Here is a 19,890-nt window from a genome sequence, read left to right as displayed (position 1 = left end):
TATATATATATATATAAAAACATCAGAGATGGATTTAGTCATAAGTAAATGAAGCTTAAACTTTAGGACCGTACTGTCCAATATGAAAGCCACTAGCCTCATGTGACTATTTACATTTGAATCAATTAAAATTAAATGAGGGACTTCCCTGGTGGTCCAGTGGTTAAGAATCTGTCCTGCAATGCAGGGGACGCCAGTTCGATCACTGTTTGGGGAACTAAGATCCCACATGCTGTGGGGCAACTAAGCTTGTGCACCGCAACTACTGAGCCTGTGAGCCACAACTAGAGAGGCTGCGTGCTGCAACTACAGAGCCCACATGCTCTAGAGCCTGTGAGCTACAACTAGAGAGAAGCCCGTGCACAGCAACAAGAGATCCTGCATCCTGCAACTAAGACACGATGCATCTAAAAAAAAAAAAAATTAAAAAAAAAGAAATAAATTCAGCTTCTCAGTTACACTAACCATCTATCAAGGCTCAAAGTCCCACGTGGCTAGTGGCTACATATTTAATAGTGCAGTGGATACTTCCATCATTGCAGAGAGTTCTGGACAGCACTGCTCTCGACCTCTCACCCACGGGCCCCTTGCAAGGCCTTGAGAAGGGCCTTAGCCACGTGTTCACATGATCATGTGATTTTATAATAGAAGTCAGTGGTTGTGATTTCCTTTCTTGTCCTAAAGGACACTTTTGAAGTAGTTTTGTACTTACTTTTGGATTTATGATTTTGTATTGAACACCTCAAATTTTAAAAGATCAAGTTTCATCATACTTGGATTTATCCTTGAGTCATCATAGTTCACACGGCTCCCATGTCAGAAGCCCACTCTGCTAATCCAGCCCCAGAGCAACCAGTCTTCATGACCCAATGCATAGATTTTGATTCCCACATACGGATGGCTCCGTTCTGCTACAAAAAGGCAGAGTTAAGATCAGCACTGCATTCAAAGCTTTGAAAAGTCTGTGTCTTTGAGACTGATGCTCTCTACAGAAATGGGCTCTAATTTGTCTATCTTCTCCCTTCAAATACACTTTCATTTTAGAAAATTGAGATATTTCCAAAAAGCCTGGAGGGAACTGTGACATTCTTTTGAGTCCTAGTGTTTATCTGGGAAGTTGTTACGCATTTGTAGGTGAACATTAAATAGCCGACTCTCTCCTCATCTTGTCCGTGGCGTTCTTTTGATGCTGCTAACAGGTATTTTGATAGAAGATGCTGCTATAAGGGTCTCAAAGCAAATTCAAAAGAGCATTTATTTGCCAAATCAAAATGCCTTTTTGCTTTTAAAATTTTGAGAGTAAAGAAAATACAGGCAGAATGAGTAATTTTAAAAGCAAATAAGTCTAACTCAAGGTAGTCAAGCACACCTTCTCAGGGAAGGAGTAACAAATGATAAACAGAAGTCAGGGCTCCCACCCACTAGGACACCCCCTTGGCATGGCTGGCTCTTTTACACCAGCTGAATTCAACACTTAGGTTTTGTCAGGGGTTAATCATTTTAAAAAGTTTAATGTGACTCCCCACTGATTGATTTCACCATCAGGGGAGTTCTGACCTTGTGTCTCCATTTCCCCCTGATTAAAAGCACCAGATATAGCCTGACTTAGTGCTTGGAAGCATTTCAATAGACATGCTGGCCACCAGAGAGGGAGTCAATAGTCACCAGTGTATGCTGCCTCAAAATATACACAGTGACATCTCTAATTTTAAGAAATTGGCTGGTAAATTGTCTCAATTTTGAGTGCAGAATTTGCTGCTTGTCCTCTATGAATGCTGACACCCCGGGTGATCATTCTAAGTGGGGTACTTACGACTGTGGTCCTGCACATGCTGGATGAGCTCACATGTCTGCTCAAAAATAAAACAGAAGGAATTAACCAACAGACTTCCAGGTCCTAGAGTTGAGAAATAAATGTCACAGGGCGCTCAGGTTCCTTTGGAGTTAGCAAGTACGTACGGAGAAGGACGGCGATCCTTTGGCCCCTTTCACACCCTAGGGAAACAAAAAGAGTGTGGTTTCAGGGCTTTGGACACACACATCAGGAACCAGAATGTGCATCAACATTACTCTAAGAAAAAAATAACTTCTTAACGTTTTTATTCTAAGTTCAAGGGAGAAAAGAATTCATGTAGGATACTCATCACCTAATTAACAATAACATTCTAAGGGGAAGAAACTGTAAGCAGCGAGCGTCCAATGGCCACTTTCCTCTAGCTGCATCTCTGGATGATAAAGGTTGTCCAGAAGCTAAGGATGGAGCTGACAATGAGACACTGGCAGGGAGACTCTGGAGCAGGTCCTCAGCCTAGAAATAAATAAGCCTGAACCATCCCCTGTGCCTGCCCCTCCTTAAGGCAGAGGTATAGAGTTCCCCAATGCTTGGCCTTGGCCACTGGCCAGCCGCTAAGCAGAACCTAAATCTATTCCCGCCACTGGTTGGATGACAAAAGGACCAGACTTAAACTGAACTTCTGGAAAGGTAATCCCCATTGTCTTCCCACAATGAATGGATATATCTCTGGGTTGGGGATAGAAAGAACGAAGTGGAATTGGTTTGAATTTCATGTGTTCAGTCTCATCTTTGGAACAGGAAGAGTCTGGCTGCTCTCACACAGAGACAGGGAAAAATGCGATGGCGCCCCTCCCAAACTCCCAAAGAAAATAAGTTCCATGTGAATGCAGCGTTAGTAACTTATTTATTAATTTCCTCTCACTTTCTTTCATTCACTGATGACTTACTGACTGTGAGAAAAGGGCAAGGATTGGCCAGATAAATAAAATTCACTGATCATTGAGAAATCTCATTCTAGATGAAACGAGAAATCTCTTTTCATCTCCTCCTTCAATTCCCCCCACCACCCAAGAAATGGCAACTGATATTTAATCGGCATTTTATTCCCTCCTCTCTCTGAGCACATTAAAGGTGGAAAAATAGTGAAAATCATTGCCAAACTGCAAAGACTGAAAGCACACACATTTAGATAATGAAGACTTCAGGCACCGACTTTTTATTTGGAAAAGGAGCTGATGTGCTTTATGGGTTTTCAATTTACCTTGCGTCCAGGAGGTCCCAGCTCCCCAGGGGATCCCGGCTCTCCTGGAAGCCCAGCAGACACCTCAAAGCAGAATTTATTTACTTTAGAATTATACATACATGTTTGTGTGTTTGTGGGTGGGGGTGTTTTACATTTCAAAAGCAATACACTTTCATTTTAGAAAATTGAGAGATTTCCAAAAGGCACACAGAAGGAAAAAAATCCTCAGCAACCTCTTCTCCCCCAAATAATCCTTGTTGACATTTTGGTGTCTTTTCCTCTGGTCTTTTATTTGTTTATCCTTTTGTTATTAATCTATACATATTTTAATATATTTTTATACTTTTTCCTGTTGCCTTTTAAACTAAATATATACCTTGGGGCATTTTCATGTTACTAAATATTCTTTCACAAAAATCACCTTTCATGGCTGCCATAGTATTTGATTACATGGATATACCATAATTTATTTAATCAGTCCATTATGGTTGGCATTTAAGTTTGCTGTTGTTGTAATAAGCATGCCACTATAAAGTCATATGTGCAATTCTGATTATTTCCTTAGGGAACATTGTTAGAACTAGAATTGCTGGGTCAAGGGAGAAATTTTTATCTAAATAAATTTTTATCTCAACTTATCTAAATTTAGTAGGTGACTAAACTGAAAAACAAACACATGAACAAAACCCCAGAAAAATAAAAATTTAAGTATAAAAACCTTTGAAGTAACTACAACAAAAAAATATTTAGCTGTTGGCTGGAAATATTTGTAGTAAAATGGGGAATAACAGCAGTAAATAAAAAGAACATTTGTTGACTATTTACTTTATTCATGTGCATTCAACAGTATAATTTATCATAAAGAAAGCTAGAATTTAGTTTAAGAATTAGGAAAAATTCCTTTGCTCATTCACAATGTCATGTTTTTTATAAGAATAAAAAACAAACTTGTCTAAAATCAACTTAATTTGTAAAAGCATTGCCTATGGAACAGAAAATAATTATTGATGTCCTTTAGGTCTTCCAATGATATTTACAGCATGCTGGGTTGAGTAAAAAAACAAAACAAAACAACAACCTTACTGATCATATTTTATTTAGAAGATATAGATTAACCTCCAGGGCAAAAAAAAAGCAGATTGAACATTGGCATTTACTTTTGCTCCCTCCAGTGTCTTACTAAAGTAATAGTAAGCAGATTTTTTTAAAAGGCAAAAATATGACAAGCATGGGGAGAATGAGAAAGGAGAATCTCAACAGCCATCAAACTTCGGAGGCTGGAAAGCAGAAGTACCAGTGTTAAATGACTTAGAGCTGAAAAAGCTGAAGCCTAGGCCAGCAGCAGGGAAAGCCAAGAATCTGTGTGTTTTATAACACACTCTCAGAAGGTACCTCCAGAAGTGGAGGTAAAGGAGAGAGGCTTAATAAGGCAGATTGGTTGAAGATCATTTTAGGAATCCCCAAGCCTCTTCCCCATTCTCTACCGTTGGGTGAATGTCTCTTCTTCTCCTCAGTGACAGAGGTAAAACCGAGGTGTCTGCACTAGGAAACCCCAGGCAGAGCTGAGGGCCAGTGGTACCATCCAGAAAATAGGGTGATCAAATGAAGGTGTGGAATAGATGTGAGACCCCTAGAAAGCTGGGGTTCCCAGAAAGCTGGCAGCCAGAACTTCACCCTCAGGCAGGAGGTTGAAAGAATCTTCTCAGGGGAATCTGACTAGATTTGAGAAGAAAGACCCAAAGATGCTGATGTTAGACGTTTGCTAAGTAACAGCTCAGATCACTCTGTGACACTTGTAGTTGACGAGCCCCACCCATCTCCTCGGGGTTTCCAATCGGAATTTTTGTCCTCAACTCTTCAATACAGAGAGTTAGCCCATTCCCTGGAAACATGAGAAATAGAGAGCAGGACAGAAAAAAACACATGGCAGGGAACAGACTATGTTGGGCAAAGAAGACTCCAAAAATACTAATTTATATCCTCAGGGAGATGAAATGTTTCAACCATAAAACAAGAGCAGGATAGTATAAAGAAGCAAAAAAAAAATGAGTGCTTGAAAATTAAACTATGAGAGAAACATTGTAAGATAAAGTCAAAGAAACCTCCCAGAAAGTAGAGCAAAAAGACAACTTTCAGAGAAATCGGAGCTAAGTGGCAGAGGGATTGCCAGGTTTTCCTAACAAACCTTGTGAAATTAGTTGACTCTCTAAACCAGTGGTCCTTAACTGGGGCGGGGGGGGAGGGGGTGGATTTTGTGTCCCTCAACCCTGACTCCTGTGGGGACATTTGGTAATGTCTGGAGACATTGATGGCTGTCATAATGGTGGGGTAAATGTGGACGATGCTGACTCTAGTGTGTAGAGGCCAGGGATGCTGCTAAACATCCTGCAATGCACGGAGCAGCCCCACAGCAATTATCCAGCACAAAATGTCAGCAGTGCTGTGGCTGAGGAACCCTGCCTTGAAGTATGTGCATGTGTGTCAAGTTGATAAAAAGTATAAATAAATACAAACATACCTCTATACCCAAAATAAGATAGGTTCAAAATCATGGCAAAATTTTTAAAAAATCCTTCAGTTGGGGGAAAAAGGTGAAGATTTAGAAAACTGAAACTAGGAATGTAATCATTCCAAGAGAACTAAAGAGACACTCAAAGCTTTATCACTAAAACCTTCCAATGGGAACTTCTGATCTTTCAAAGGGAAAACCTGGAAGTTTTCAGTGTCTAAACTTCAAATTCAAAAAATACAGAGATGTAGAGAAAGCAGCATGGCAGGTGAAATATAAGCAAGTTAAGAAACAGTGATGAAGGGCTTCCCTGGTGGCATAGTGGTTAAGAATCCACCTGCCAATGCAGGGGGCACGGGTTCAAGCCCTGGTCCGGGATGATCCCACATGCTGTGGAGCAACTAAGCCTGTGTGCCACAACTACTGAGCCTGCGCTCTAGAGCCCACGAGCCAAAACTACTGAGCCTGCATGCCTAGAGACTGTACTCTGCAACAAGAGAAGCCACTGCAATGAGAAGCATGCACACCGCAATGAAGAGTAGCTCCCACTCGCCGCAACTAGAGAAAGCCCGCACACAGCAACAAAGACCCAACGCAGCCAAAAATAAATAAAAATAAAAAGTAAATTTATATTAAAAAAAACCAGTGGTGAATTGTCCAATGTGGGAAAAAAATTCAAGTAACCAAAGGTCAAGAGGAAAAGATGATATATTTATTCCCCATTAGTTTATTGCTTTTTAAAAATGATTAACGTGCCATTGGGCAGCAAGGGAACCCAAGAAGCTGCTGACCATATTTGCATGCCTCCAATGTTCAAGGGTAAACTACCTCATTAACAAGTAGAGGGAAAAGATCCAGAGATCTGGATTAATTTGAAAGTCTTTTCAAATTATCTTTCTTTTATTGGTCTTCTTCTTCTTTTTTTTGAGAACAAAAATGTTAAAGGATAGTTATCCAAAAACATGTATGAAGAAAAGAATTATATCCAGGAAACAGTCCTCTTGGGAAAAGCAGGATGGAGGGAAAGAAATTTCTTTATTTTGTACCCCTAAAACCCACATAAATAATCTCTTCACATAAAGTTTTTGTTATACTTTCCAGGAAAAAAACAGATCAGAGTAAAACTAACTATGGTGACAAAACTGAAAAACCACCTCAAATAATAGTTTTATCAGACTTTGTGTTTTTCTTGTCCAGCAATTGACATGGTATCAAGATCAGTTTACCTGATCAGTGCTGCTCTGAAGAAAAGAGATAAAGATGGTCTCAGGAGATAATTGTCATAAGATTTTGTTTTTTATAAAGCCACCATCTCAGTTTTGCAGCTTATGATATATAAAGAGTGAGCAAAGGCAAAATCCATTCTTAGCACACGAGAACCCAAGGGAACCTCGGGATGCTGATGCTTCTGAGGGTGCCGGAGATGGGTGTTTATTCTGAGTGGTCCAAAGCATTAGGCAATGTCTAGGTCCTCCAGGGAATAAAAAGGACGCATTCATTACAGTATATTATTTTACATAATAAATGGAAACTTTCTCCTAGAGCTCAAGAGATACTTTCTTGAGCTAAATTGGGAGAGGACCACCTCATTAAAGTAGTTTAACGAGACCTTAACAGGGGAGACAAGATGTCAGTGGGCATTATATTACACGAGATCTGCGGGGGGGATGGGATTAAACTGGCCATATTTTGTGGTGCAAAAACAGTTTTGACCACAAGGATTCTTTAAGAAACAACACACAACTTATTTCCAGTGTTAAGAATGGTACCTTGTCAACCAGATCAGGTGAACTTTGTCACTACGAACCTTATTGCTGGCAATGAAGGATGAGTAAAATATCATTTCCCTTCCCCAAGTTTGCCTTAACAAAAACCACACGTTTTACAAGTCTTTGGGACCAAATGACAACTCAAATGACTGTAAAAGCATGAAAAAGGACTTCCCTGGTGGCGCAGTGGTTAAGAGTCTGCCTGCCAATGCAGGGCACACGGGTTCAAGCCCTGATCCGGGAAGATCCCACATGCCACGGAGCAACTAAGTCCATGCGCTAAAACTACTGAGCCTGCGCTCTAGAGCCCGTGTGCCACAACTACTGAGCCCACGTGCCACATCTACTGAAGCCTGCATGCCTAGAGCCCGTGCTCTGCAACAAGAGAAGCCACTACAATGAGAAGCCTGAGCACTGCAACGAAGAGTAACCCCCGCTCACCGCAACTAGAGAAAGCCCGTGCACAGCAATGAAGACCCAACACAGCCAAAAATAATAAAATAAATAAATAAATAAACAAAAAAGGACTTCCCAAAGTAGCTGAGGTTGTAAGGCTTTGCAGCCTGAGAAACTTACCATCTTGCCTCTAGTGCCCTTGGGTCCAGTTTCTCCTGGACCACCAGGGTCCCCAACCTCACCCTAAATAAGTTCAGAGAAATAAAATAAAATGGTTAGTAAAATCAAAGGGATATATCTCATTGTATTTTTATACTGATTCCAACATGAAGACATTTTTCACATATATTTTTATTTTTAATAGTCTTCTTTGAAGTGTCTTCCCCCCAATAACCCCTCACTTTTAAATTCTCAACACAGTACACTGGAGCCTCACTATTTTATTTCTCTGTCTCTCCAGCCAGAACACTGCCTCCTTGGAGATATGAACTGTGCTTTTCATTTTGTCCCCTGATCCAATCACAGGACCTAGCATTTACTGAGCTCAGAATCTTTCCAGCAGAACTGAAAGCCTTAAGGTAGAGGACAGCATCGCTAACTTATTATCTGAAGGTGCCTTATAAACACGTTGGGAGAATTGAGGCAGGTGAGATCAGGTAATTTTGGTTTTCCTTACATTTTACTTCCCTTTGAGCAAAGAGGAAAATACATATGGTAGAGGGGAAGGAGTACACGTGAGGAGAAAAATAAGGATGATTTCTTCCTTTACTTATGAATTAAAAACTAGAAATGAAATATTATTTTTAAAAGTCTGCTTCCTCCTTCTCCCCTTTCCCCATAAAGTTTTCTTTTTATTCATTTATAATTAACTATCCTTCTATTATCCTGTAATACATTTCATAAGCCCAGGAGTATCTCTGATTGATACCTAGTTAGTATGAAGTACACGGTACCTTAGGTCCAATTTCTCCAGGGAATCCTTCTTGCCCCTATAATCGACAGTGGAGAAAATTAATATATGCACATATCACCAGGGTAGGCTTATATTGACTTTAATTTTGCCTGCTGCCTTATTTAGTTTAAGTGCCTCTGAACCAAGGAAGGGCCAGAACAATTGAAAATGAAACTGTATGGCACGATTTGAGAAACTAACTCCAATTTCTAAATTAAACTATTTACTGGTCTCACCAAAATATCATGACAACCTAAGACAAATGGGTAAATGCACACATCTGAGGAATTACACATCAGCTCTCCTTCAAATGTAGACATTCGACAGGATAGCTGGCCATCTGGCCAAGTGTTTCTGAAACAGTCTTCTTAAATGGATTTCAATTTTGGGGAAGAAATTGGGGAAGCCTGCCATCTAAATTTGATCATTGGTTTTCTGGTCCTCTGTTTAACTTCTTTGGCCACAGACTATAGTTGAAGAGGTATGATAATCCTCATTTGATGAAAAACATATTTTATTTAAGATAAAGTTTATTTTCTGATCATTAAAAGTAAGATCTCCTCAAATATATTTAAAATATAAAAGGATAGAAAGAAGAAAAATCACCTAAATCTCACTTCCCAGAACAGTTACTATAAATATTTTGTCATATTTTCTTTAATCTTTCTAAATGCATTTCTAAAATGCATTTTAGACAATTGGGACAAATGTTTTTTCTTATTACATTCTGATTTTTACTTGACATTGTCACAGAAGTTCTATACAATTATGTATAAACATTTACATTCATTTTAAAGAGTGGCTAATATTTCAATGTTATAAGCTACTTAATAGTTCCATTTTTAACAAATATTAAGGTTGTTTTCAATTATTCTCTATTCTAATGAAAATTTCACTGGAAATCCTTCATTCATTAGGTTTATTTTAAAGAAATTTTAGCTGTTTGGGGTTTGTTTATTCTTCCAGACAGCCTCTTGCATCATTCCCATTGGGATTTCATTTAGAATTACATTGATCCTTTATAACGCTTTAGACTTTCCAACAGAACTTGGTATGTCTCCATTTATTGAAATTTTATATCTCAGTAATTTTGGTCATAGGTCTTGAACATTTTTGTAGAAAGGATGTTCTTAACTATATTATGTTTTTGTGGATGTTATTATGATTTCTAAGTGGTTATTGTTGGTATATAGCAATCACTGCTTTTGATAAATTTATCTTACTTCCAGACACTTAAATATTCAGTGACAATATAAAGTTATAATTCTGATATAAAGTTACAAGATTTAATTTTGAAGTTACTGCTTGGCCCAATGCATTTGGAAAGGCCCTGTAAAACTTCTCACTAATGATTAGAGTAAACATAGTCAGAGGACAAATTTTGGAATGCCTCCCTAAGGCTTTAGATTAGATGTAATGTTCAGGCTGGAACCAGTCAGGCCCTGGCTGCGCATCTCTGCAAAGAACAGAAAATTAATTTCAGGTTTCACTTGTTGCCTGGCCCTTAGGTTTAAGTTGTTTTCTTTTTTTCTACCGTATTCCCCACAAGATATCAGCAAATAAATGATCAAAATCTATCTATGAAGGTCCAAGTCTACCTTATTCACTACTTTCTTTTTTCTCTTAAATGTGGCCATAAAGAGCAACAAAAAATAAATGGAAAATGACCAGCTTTCAGTCGATGTGTCTTACCTTTGCTCCTTTACTTCCAACACTACCATAACCTGGGTTACCATCATCACCCTGTAAACAAAGCAATTATTTACAAACATCCCCTACTGCAGACAGAGGCAGGCTTATTCACAAGAGAACTAGACAGCCAGTTTTTTGGTTTGATTAGAAAAAATTAGGCAGCAGGATTCTCCCTCTGGGGCAGGCCACTGACATAGTGGCACTAAAGGAAACTCTCAATAACAGGCACAGACAAGGCACTGTCACTTAATCTCACTTGTCTCATCTGTAAAGACGAATAATAATTATACCTGTTCATCATGTTATGAGGATTAAATGAGAAAATTTCAGGTGTATAATAATCTTAATAAAAGAAGGTAGAAGTGTTATCTCTCCTGGATAACATTTGTATTTTAATACCTTAGCTCTAAACCATTTTCAGTTTTCTGGATAAAAGTAAGATCTCCTAAATGTCTGGGCACTGGCTACTGTTGGATCCTTGTAGAGGTTTTAGTGAGAAGCCCTGAGCACTGGGGGAAATGTGGGCTTAGTTTCCCATGAACGGGTTTGGATGAGAGGAAAGAATGCAAGAAAGGTTATGGGGTTGTTAAACACAAGTTTTGTCCATTTTATCATTTGGCTTCAAGAGCATCCAGCCAGGATGCTTGGTACCTGGGAAGTTGCTACCTTGGAAAAGCTGGTCAAGATGAGGATGAAATCTCAATCACTAGAAAGCTCTACAGCTAGATTAGGATGTTATCTTCAACATGCTCTTCAGAGAGCCACACCCGATATCTATTGAACTAAAAGGATCCCAAGAGCCAGATCAAAAGTAGGAATAAAATGCAAACCGGCAAGCCTCGAGGACCCCAAAGGCCAACGGCTCCCTTTTCTCCCACATCGCCAGGTCCTCCCTGTCAAACAGAACAATGAAATGTGTCCTTATTAGGTTGTTTTTGTAAAGGAAATTAGAAATGATGGTACTAAGACAAGAATTTTCAACTGCATCCATGTGTATCACAGTGACAATGAGTTTGTGGCCAGGACTGTGCCTGTAAGCAATACAAGAGGAACTGCTGTTGTTGGTGAGTGAAGTCTCCTCCATTGATAAATGAAGCCCCAGCAAGTCTGATGTATTGTTTAGCGCAAGTTGCCATCTTAGCAGCTCAGTGCTATGAGCCGCACCCTTGGAAATGTCTTACCATGAGTCAAAAAGGAGGCTCTGTACTGTCTTAAAAAATTAACAAAACAGTTTTCCATGATGACCCATGCAAATCTTCTGGCTGCTGCAGAAACAAGAGGCCTATTAATCTACTTTTAATCAAGATAGCCAAGGTAGCACGACATCCCTGGCAATAGTTTCTGACTTCTGACTAACAGAACACCTACTGTAGATTATAAATCAATCTCAGTATTATGGTGAGGAAATCCAGCTACATGGGAAAGTTAACATAGGTTTACAAAAGAAGGTTAACTCCTCTTCTTAAAAAAAAAAGCTTTTAAAGTTTAGATTTTAAATGTACAAAATGTTGTGAAGACAGTACAGAGAGTTCCTATACATTCCACATTTAGCTGCCTATATTGTTAATATCACATTAGTTATATTAGTAGGAACATTTGTCACAGCAAATACATGGATATTAACTCATTAACTAAACCCCATACTTTATTCAGATTTCCTTAGCTTTTACCACTTAATCTCCTTTTCCTGTTCCAGGACCCCATGTCTCTGTAGGCCTCTAGATGGGGACAGTTTATCTGGTTTTCTGGTTTCTGATGACCTTGACAGTTTTGAGAAGCATTGATCAGATATTTTGTAGAATGTCCCTCAGTTGGAGTTTGATTGATGTTGTGCTCATGATTATGCTGTGTTTTATGAGTTTGGGGAGAAAAGACCACAGAGGTGAATTGCCCTTTTTATCACATTGTATCAAGATTATATCCTATCAACATGGCTGGCACTATTGATGGTAACCTTGACCATCTGACTGAGGGAGGCTTGGCTAAGTTTCTCCACTGTCTAGTTATTCCCCCTGCCCTTTCCACAAAGCTCTCTCTGGGAGAAAGAGTGTTGGAAGAAGCCCAGCCCATGCTGAAGGAGTGGGAGTGGTTTACTCATTGTTAAGGACAGAATGACAACACAGTACATGTGAGGAGTCCAAATGAACAAATGTCCACCAGCACTGACTGACCCCGGGGGGAGGGCGGTGGGAAGAGATAAGGTTCCATGGAAGAGAGGCAGAAGATCACCTGCCCTGAAGCCTTTCTTTCAGGGCGGTGTCCCCCACAGTGTGCTCTGGGGGCCACCTGCCTCCAAATTACCTGGGGTCCACGGGAAAAAGGAAATTCCAGGACCCCATCAGTATCAGTCTCTGGTGGTAGAGCCCAAGGATATGCCTTTATAAATAAGCTTCTCCGTGGATTCTTACACACACTGAAATTTGAGAACATCTGTTTTAAGGCAGGAAGACAAGGGAAGCCATGAGGCTTGTCCAGGGTCAACCACTTTATTATTGGTTACAGCCAGATGTTGAGCTCAGTATTAATTGCTGGGTTGCTTGCCTCCCTGGGAACTTGAGCTTAATGGAGTAAGGCAGGAGTAAGTGTCTGGGACTCATCTCAGTTAATTATGAGTCTAGAAGACTTGGTCCACCTTGGGGCTGCCCAAAGGGTTTGGGTTTGCTTTGAGGGTACTTACCCCCCAAATTCTTGCCTGTCCCATTCAAAAGTCCCTCTTATTAATAATGATATTCTTTGGCACAACTACCCTGCTCCTGTCTATCTCCTTCCACACTTCTTTCTACATGCTCAGCTACATCCCCCTCTAGGGTCCCTCCATCCCTGTCTTGGTCCCTTCCAACACACCCTATGGAGTGCCTTCATTTCACATGCAAACCTTCACTATACACCCATGATGTCTGCACACACACATCCTCACTGTAAGATAAACTGTGTTCTTACCAGTGACACCACTTCCCCTCGAGCCCTCTCCAGGGCAAGAAGGCAGCAATGTATCTCTTCCAAACTTTCCTTTCCAGACCATTATTTCTACACCACATGCTCTAGTAATCCCTTCCTTTTCGAGCTGATTATCCTTGTCATCCATGGATCGCATTTCATCCTGCAGTCAGCTGTCTTTGTAACACTCGGCTGCTGGCTCCATCATGTCCGCCCTTCTTAGCAGTTCTCCATTCCAATGCTCGCCCCTCTTCTTATGCCCTCAAGAAATTTCTCCATTAATTATCTACACTTTCTCACATCTTCAACTTCCTCCTTTCTCTCTGTTTTTCTTTTCTCTGTTTATAAAAGTAAACTACAGCCTCTTCTATCATTGAAAACAAATAAATAGCCTGCTCCAATCTGTTCTAGACCTTGCCAGTACTAGCAGTTAATGTCCCATCTCACCCCCAAAGCCTAGTTTCTCCAAAGAGTAGTTTACTGCCCAGCATCCATTTCCTCCTCGTGAACACATTGTTCAGTCCTCTGCAGCCAGTCAATTGCTACATTTTGGAATCTATTCTTTGGCTCATTTAGCCATCAGATGTGGTGGCTTCTCCAGTCCTCTCTTTCTTACCTGCTCGATGCCAGCTGAGACTCCTGACCTCCCTTTCTAGGACTCTCCTTCTCAGCATCCAGTGTACTTTTCTGCTTCTTTCCCATCCTCCACTTACCCTTCTTACAAATGGTCATCACCAAGAGTCCTTTTAAACTCCAAATGATTCTGAAACCTCCATCTCCAACCAGTCCTAGACCCTCTCCTCTATTCCCCAAACAAAGCATTCTTCCTCACTCTTATTCCTCACTCTGACTTTCCCACTTCTGTGATGGGGTTCCTGCTCATGCTGGAAGCCCAGAGTCATCCAGCCCTCTTCTCTCTGCCTCAGTTCCCTCTTGGGAGAGCCCTACAGAGTCATCATGGGTCCCTCCTGTCCTCACCCTGTTAAGTCATCCAATCACTGCTTGTCTTGGAGACTGTGAGAGGACACCAACCTGCCTCCTAGCTTCTAATCTCTCATCCTTCAAAATATTCCCACATTGAGTTGCCTATTTAAGACCTTCCAAAGTCTGGCTGTGCTTGTACACGCCAATCACAAATTGTAAATAACACTGTGCTGGCTACCTAGTCAAGTCAGTCACCACAGACTTTCTTGTTCTTTATGGTCCCCCAAACAGGATCATTTTTCATCCCCCAAATACCGGCTCATGGTTTTTTTTTCCAATCCTGTGTTTTCCTTCACATTATTTCTTCAACTTAAATTCTTCATGCCCCCTCTGCTTGCCAAATACTTCTTACCTTCCAAAGTCTACTCAAAATCTGCATCCTCATGATGCCTCTTTTCCCAGCCCAGAAATACTTCTATTAACACTATGCTTAAACCTCTGTTTCAGTCCACTATCCCTGACTAGTGTTTTATGTCATAGACTCTTGTCTTGAAAATATTCTCAATTCTGTGGGGTTGATTCTATGTCATATTTATCATTACACAACCCAGAAATTCTTTCATGAAACAAATATTTTCTAAGCACTTATGACATGCCAGGTACTGTTCAAAGCTCTAGGGATACATCAGCAAAACAGACAAAGATCTCTGCTCTCCTGGAACTGACTTTAGTCCAGCTGAATGGCAGTGTAGTGTCTTGGTCTTTAAAGGTATTCAGCGAGAGTTTGTATTAATGGAGGAAAGAAATAAAGGAAGAATAAATGAAGAGAAGGAAGGGTGGAAGGTGGGGGAAAGAAAGGAAGGCCTGCCCTAGAACAGTCCCCCTTCCCTGAGATCCTCAGCTGAGATTGGGTGTAGCCCCTTGTGAGATGATGCTGAGCTGGATTCTCATCTGGGTCCACACCCACGTCCTTAAATGCTGCTGGCTCTCTAAGAACCAAGCCAGGGTATAGGAGCAATGAGATATGTTCTCTTTTGTGTTGAAAGGGCTCTGGCTAATATAACCAGACACACTTCCCTTGAGGAGAAAACCTCAGCTTTGGTGTGTATAAAAGAATGTGACTTACTTTATTTCCTTGGCTTCCCACACGGCCTTGACCCCCTGCCTCTCCTGCTGGTCCTGGAAGCCCCTGGAACAAAACAAGGGGTGCAAATATAGCTGAACATAAAGCAGCTTTCCTTGAAACATTCTGTGTCTCTTCTAAGAGGAAAATAAACCACAGATGGGAAAAGAGTTACGGCTTTGGAAAAAAGTATCACAGCTGTCAAATGAAGACTAGTAAATAAAAGAAAATTAATAAAGTAATTCAGGCCAGATGTTGCCTAAATGATTGTATTTCCCTGTGAGTCTTCTCTTCGAAAGAGATTTTAGTTTCTCACTGTTTTGCTCTTATAGCAGATGTTGCTAAAATGTCTAAAATTTGAAGAAGGCATTTCAGATGACGTTTGCCTTGGACTGTATTATTCCTGTTTCCTCGTTTTGAAAAATCATGTTGTTGTTAAGGTCAGCTTATCTTTATTTGAAAATAATATGATTAATACAATAGAAAACTCAAGGAACTTTACTAAAGATAATTAGCACTCATAAGATATGTTCAGGTGGTACAAGATAAATATTCTGACATCATTTTCTCTTTCCTAGAAAAGTTAGAAAAGTAAATGTAAATAAATTTCCATTTATCAATATGAGAAGAAAACTGTAAAATACTCAGAATAAATTTAACAAGAAAGATAAAAGACCTACATAAAGAAAGTTTTAAGATTTTACTGAAGAACATAATAACAAAATTCAAACAAATGGATAAATATACCATGCATCAATATAGAAAGTCTATTTGATATAATAGAAGTCTCTAATATTCTAGAAAGCATACTTTCTTGGAACAGCTTTAGAGTTGAACATTAAAAAATTCCAATTCAGAGGCAGCCCAACTGCCTTCCTATGCTATTGACACTTGGGATTGGATTTTTTCTTTGGGATATCCAAACATATGGCAACAGATATCTCTTTTGGTTAAACTGTTTACAGGTACTTGTAAATAGTCCAAACACCAGTGAACTGAAATCATTTTCACATTTTTTTTGCCATGGTTACTATAATTTAAAAATAAATAAACCAAATCTGTATAATAAGCACGATACTTAGTAAATTAATTTTATGAGAAAAAATTTAACATTAACCTTTTCATCTTTTAAAGAATTAAAGATGTAATAAGTTGAACATAAAAAATTTCCTAATAGGAAAGATTGTTGAACAATGAGTTAGCTACTAGGAAAGATAATAATGATCTTCCCACAATCTTCCATTTTCCCCTCTTCTTCATCTTAAAAAAGAAGTCTAAATTTCTTCATCCTCCAAAGCTCTTAACCCTTTCCCTTCTTTTACTTCCATCACTGCATGGAGCTCCCATGACCTGCATGTTCAATCCAGTTGACTTTTTTCTGCTTTTACCTTACTTGAATTTGATCATGTGTTCTTTGAAACTTTTCCATTAACTTCTGTAACACCAAGTTACCATGGTCTTCCTGGCTCCTTTCTGGTCTCTTCTCAGTAAACTTTGAAGATTCTCTGTCTTCTATTTGCCTCTTAAATCTCCATGTACCCCAGGGCTCCTCTAACCTTATTTTCTCACTTCATCCCCTCTTCCTGAGTCACACCGCATATATTTTCACATACCACTTCCACAAAATGATTCCTAAATATATGACTCTGGTCCAAACCACTCAACTGAACAGCAGAATCATCTATTAAAATGCCTATTGGGTATTTCATAGGAACTGGTTACCAAAGAAAATCATATTTGCCACCAGTCACACTCAGTCCTATTCTTTTCATAAGGAATGGTGCCACACTTTACTTCTCTTGAAACCCAATCCAGAAACCTAAGAATCATCCTAGACCCCTCCCTCTAGTTCATCTCTCAAAATCAATCAGCTACAAGTCCTACAGGTTCTATCCCCTTTCTGTATCCATCCCTCTTCCATTCCCATGGCCATCACCTACGTTCAGGCCTTTCTTGCATTCTTGCCTAAATTCCAGGCTTCCCTGAATGTAGCCTGGCCTCATTCTAATCCATTCTCCTTTCTTTTTCTCTTTTGATTTAAAATGTCAGGCTGACGATGCTATCGCTTTGTCTGAAATTCTGAATTCTGAGTAGATTTCAGAATAAAATTGAAGGTCTTTATTGATATGTAAAATCCCTCAAAATGTGGGTATTGCATGCCTCTGCAGTCATCAATCACTCTATGGTCATGCTCGTCAAACCATCTGAAGTCCCCAAATTCTTCCCATTGTCTTATGTCTCCACACTTACACAAGATGTTCCCTTAGCTGTTCCATTTTCCCATCTAGGGAGAGGTACAATCTCCCTTTCTTGAAAATCTTACTTTTAGCATCACTGTTTCAAGAAGAAGACCTGAACTCCCTGGCTGAATTGGGCCACATAATTGTCCCACAGATTCCTCTACTCTGTAGGTAGTTGTTCATTTATTTCTCTCATCCACTAGATGCCAGCCTGTACACTCCTTGAAACAAGGGGCACATCTTATTGACTTCATATCTCTGGAACTTAGTATTGTATGTAGAACCAATCAATCCACCCATCCATTTCTCTATCTATCCATCCACCTATCCAGGAATGGTCCCCAAGAGGGATGAAATAGTGTGTTTAGCTTGTTGGTCTTCCATATGATATTTTCATGTACTTCACATGTACATGAAACATACTTCTGAAGTAGAGAGATTTTAATTGTCCTTGACAATAAGAGGTATATTGGAAATCTTGCTTAAGAACTCACTTTTTGTGCTTCCTTCAGACATAATGAGTTCTATGAGATGAAGGAGATTTCTCAGAGATTACTTCCTGTATAGTCCCCACAAGCACACACAAGCACAATGAGAGATAATCTTGTTTGAAAGTCCTTCAAAATAAAAGATTTCTTAGATGGATGGATAGAAATGGACAGTCTTGTAATTAGAATATCAGAAAACCTGATCCTGTTTCCTGTGCAGAATCACACAAAGTACCAAACCAGGGTTTGTGACTGCTTGAATGGGGCTTAAACTTCAGTGAATTGTTACCCAGATATATTACCTCCTCAAATACAGCTGGTTGTAAAAGGGACTATGTTTGTAAAGGAAAGAAGGAAAATTCCCTGCCACCCCTAAGATATCAAGAGTCAAAAATTTGCCTGGATCCGAGATCAAGAGAAGCTGTGGAGTATAAAAAGGAGCTCAGGGCATCTAAAGGGAAAGAGCATTAGCCAAATCTCCATTGGCTTTGTTGTAATGACAGCCTTTTATTGAGCATTTATTTTGTGGAAGGCACTGTACTAAGAGGTATATATTTATATATAGGCTTCTTCAATCCTTACAACAACACAATGAGATACATATTTTTTTTAACATCTTTATTGGAGTATAACTGCTTCACAATGGTGTGTTAGTTTCTGCTGTATAACAAAGTGAATCAGCTATACATATACATTTATACCTATTTCTCCTCCCCCTTGCATCTCCCTCCCACCCTCTCTATCCCACCCCTCTAGGTGGACACAAAGCACTGAGCCACGAGGCTGCTTCCCACTAGCTATCTATTTTACATTTGGTACTTCAGATACATATTCTTAACACCATTTTACCACTCAAAAACAGATTCTCAAAGCATTTAACCACAAATCAATCAGTTAATAAGAGGATGAGATGGGAACGCAACCTGATTCTGACTCTAAAGACTGAACTCCCAACCACTCTGTCTGCTGTTCTGAGGCCCATGTCTGGGACAGGATTCCAAAACTCTTACCATCTGTGCACCAGCTGAGACTGGAGTTTTAAAAATGTGAATCTCCAAGCTTGATGCAGGAGGCTGGGGCCAGATCTAACCTCCAACATGGGGACTTGGGCTGGGGATCACGTTCCCTTTGAGACTCTGACACAGAGTCCTTGGCAAGCACAACTGCTTAAGTGAGGATAGAAAGGAGGTGTTTAGAGGAGGTGTAAATGTTTTAAAAATGTCCTCAGGTAGCATCTTATCACAAGGGATTGTACTAGGAGTTTGGGATAAATGGCCGGGGCACTGCCAAGAACACTTTGACTTTGGGTGGGATATGGCAGGGCAGGGGCAAGAGGTGTGGGTTCTTCCCATACTTAAAAGGAATCTGGATCAGTTTTATAGGGGTAAAATCTTTTCTACACTCACAACCAGCAAATATCATGCTGGGATGGAACAACTCAAGGAGATTAAATGCTCAGCTTCTGTAAGAGTCAGATATGAGCTAAGTCTGAGAAATAAAAATCAAGAGACCAGCAAGGGGTGAGCTAATGCAAGAGCAAACCCCAAGACACCTGAGAAGATGCTGCCCTGGATGGTGCTAGTGTAGGAGATGGCCCCCAACCTCAACTTCTGATCCTTTTGCATGCACCCTACACTCCATCCACATTGAACCATTTATGGTTTCCCAAACTCACCTTGATCTTTTTTCAGACAACCTGGTTCCTTTCCTGTGCCTGCCTCTCCCTTGGTCACCTGGAAAACACCTCCTTATCCTGCAAAAGCTAAGCCACTCTCTTCCTCCTTTAACTTCATCCATTCTCCCACCACTCTACCTTGGGTAT

The 19,890-nt window shown here is 40.0% G+C and overlaps 1 protein-coding gene across 1 annotated transcript in view; it reads right to left on the bottom strand.

Moving 5' to 3' along the window:
- The window catches only part of COL6A6 (collagen type VI alpha 6 chain), a 109,818-nt gene that overhangs the window by 32,385 nt on the left and 57,543 nt on the right, over positions 1 to 19,890 (bottom strand). Inside the window, exons 23-30 of the mRNA XM_067737430.1 lie at positions 15,344 to 15,406; positions 11,187 to 11,249; positions 10,357 to 10,407; positions 8,666 to 8,701; positions 7,893 to 7,955; positions 3,057 to 3,119; positions 1,960 to 1,995; positions 1,814 to 1,850 (exon numbers count right to left, since the gene is read on the bottom strand). Of these exons, the coding sequence (XP_067593531.1) occupies positions 1,814 to 1,850; positions 1,960 to 1,995; positions 3,057 to 3,119; positions 7,893 to 7,955; positions 8,666 to 8,701; positions 10,357 to 10,407; positions 11,187 to 11,249; positions 15,344 to 15,406 (412 nt within the window). The remainder of the gene's footprint in view (positions 1 to 1,813; positions 1,851 to 1,959; positions 1,996 to 3,056; positions 3,120 to 7,892; positions 7,956 to 8,665; positions 8,702 to 10,356; positions 10,408 to 11,186; positions 11,250 to 15,343; positions 15,407 to 19,890) is intronic.

Source organism: Pseudorca crassidens, chromosome 5 (genome assembly GCF_039906515.1).
Source record: "Pseudorca crassidens isolate mPseCra1 chromosome 5, mPseCra1.hap1, whole genome shotgun sequence".
In the NCBI taxonomy this organism is placed as follows: domain Eukaryota; kingdom Metazoa; phylum Chordata; class Mammalia; order Artiodactyla; family Delphinidae; genus Pseudorca; species Pseudorca crassidens.
This window is presented reverse-complemented; position numbering and strand designations above follow the sequence as displayed.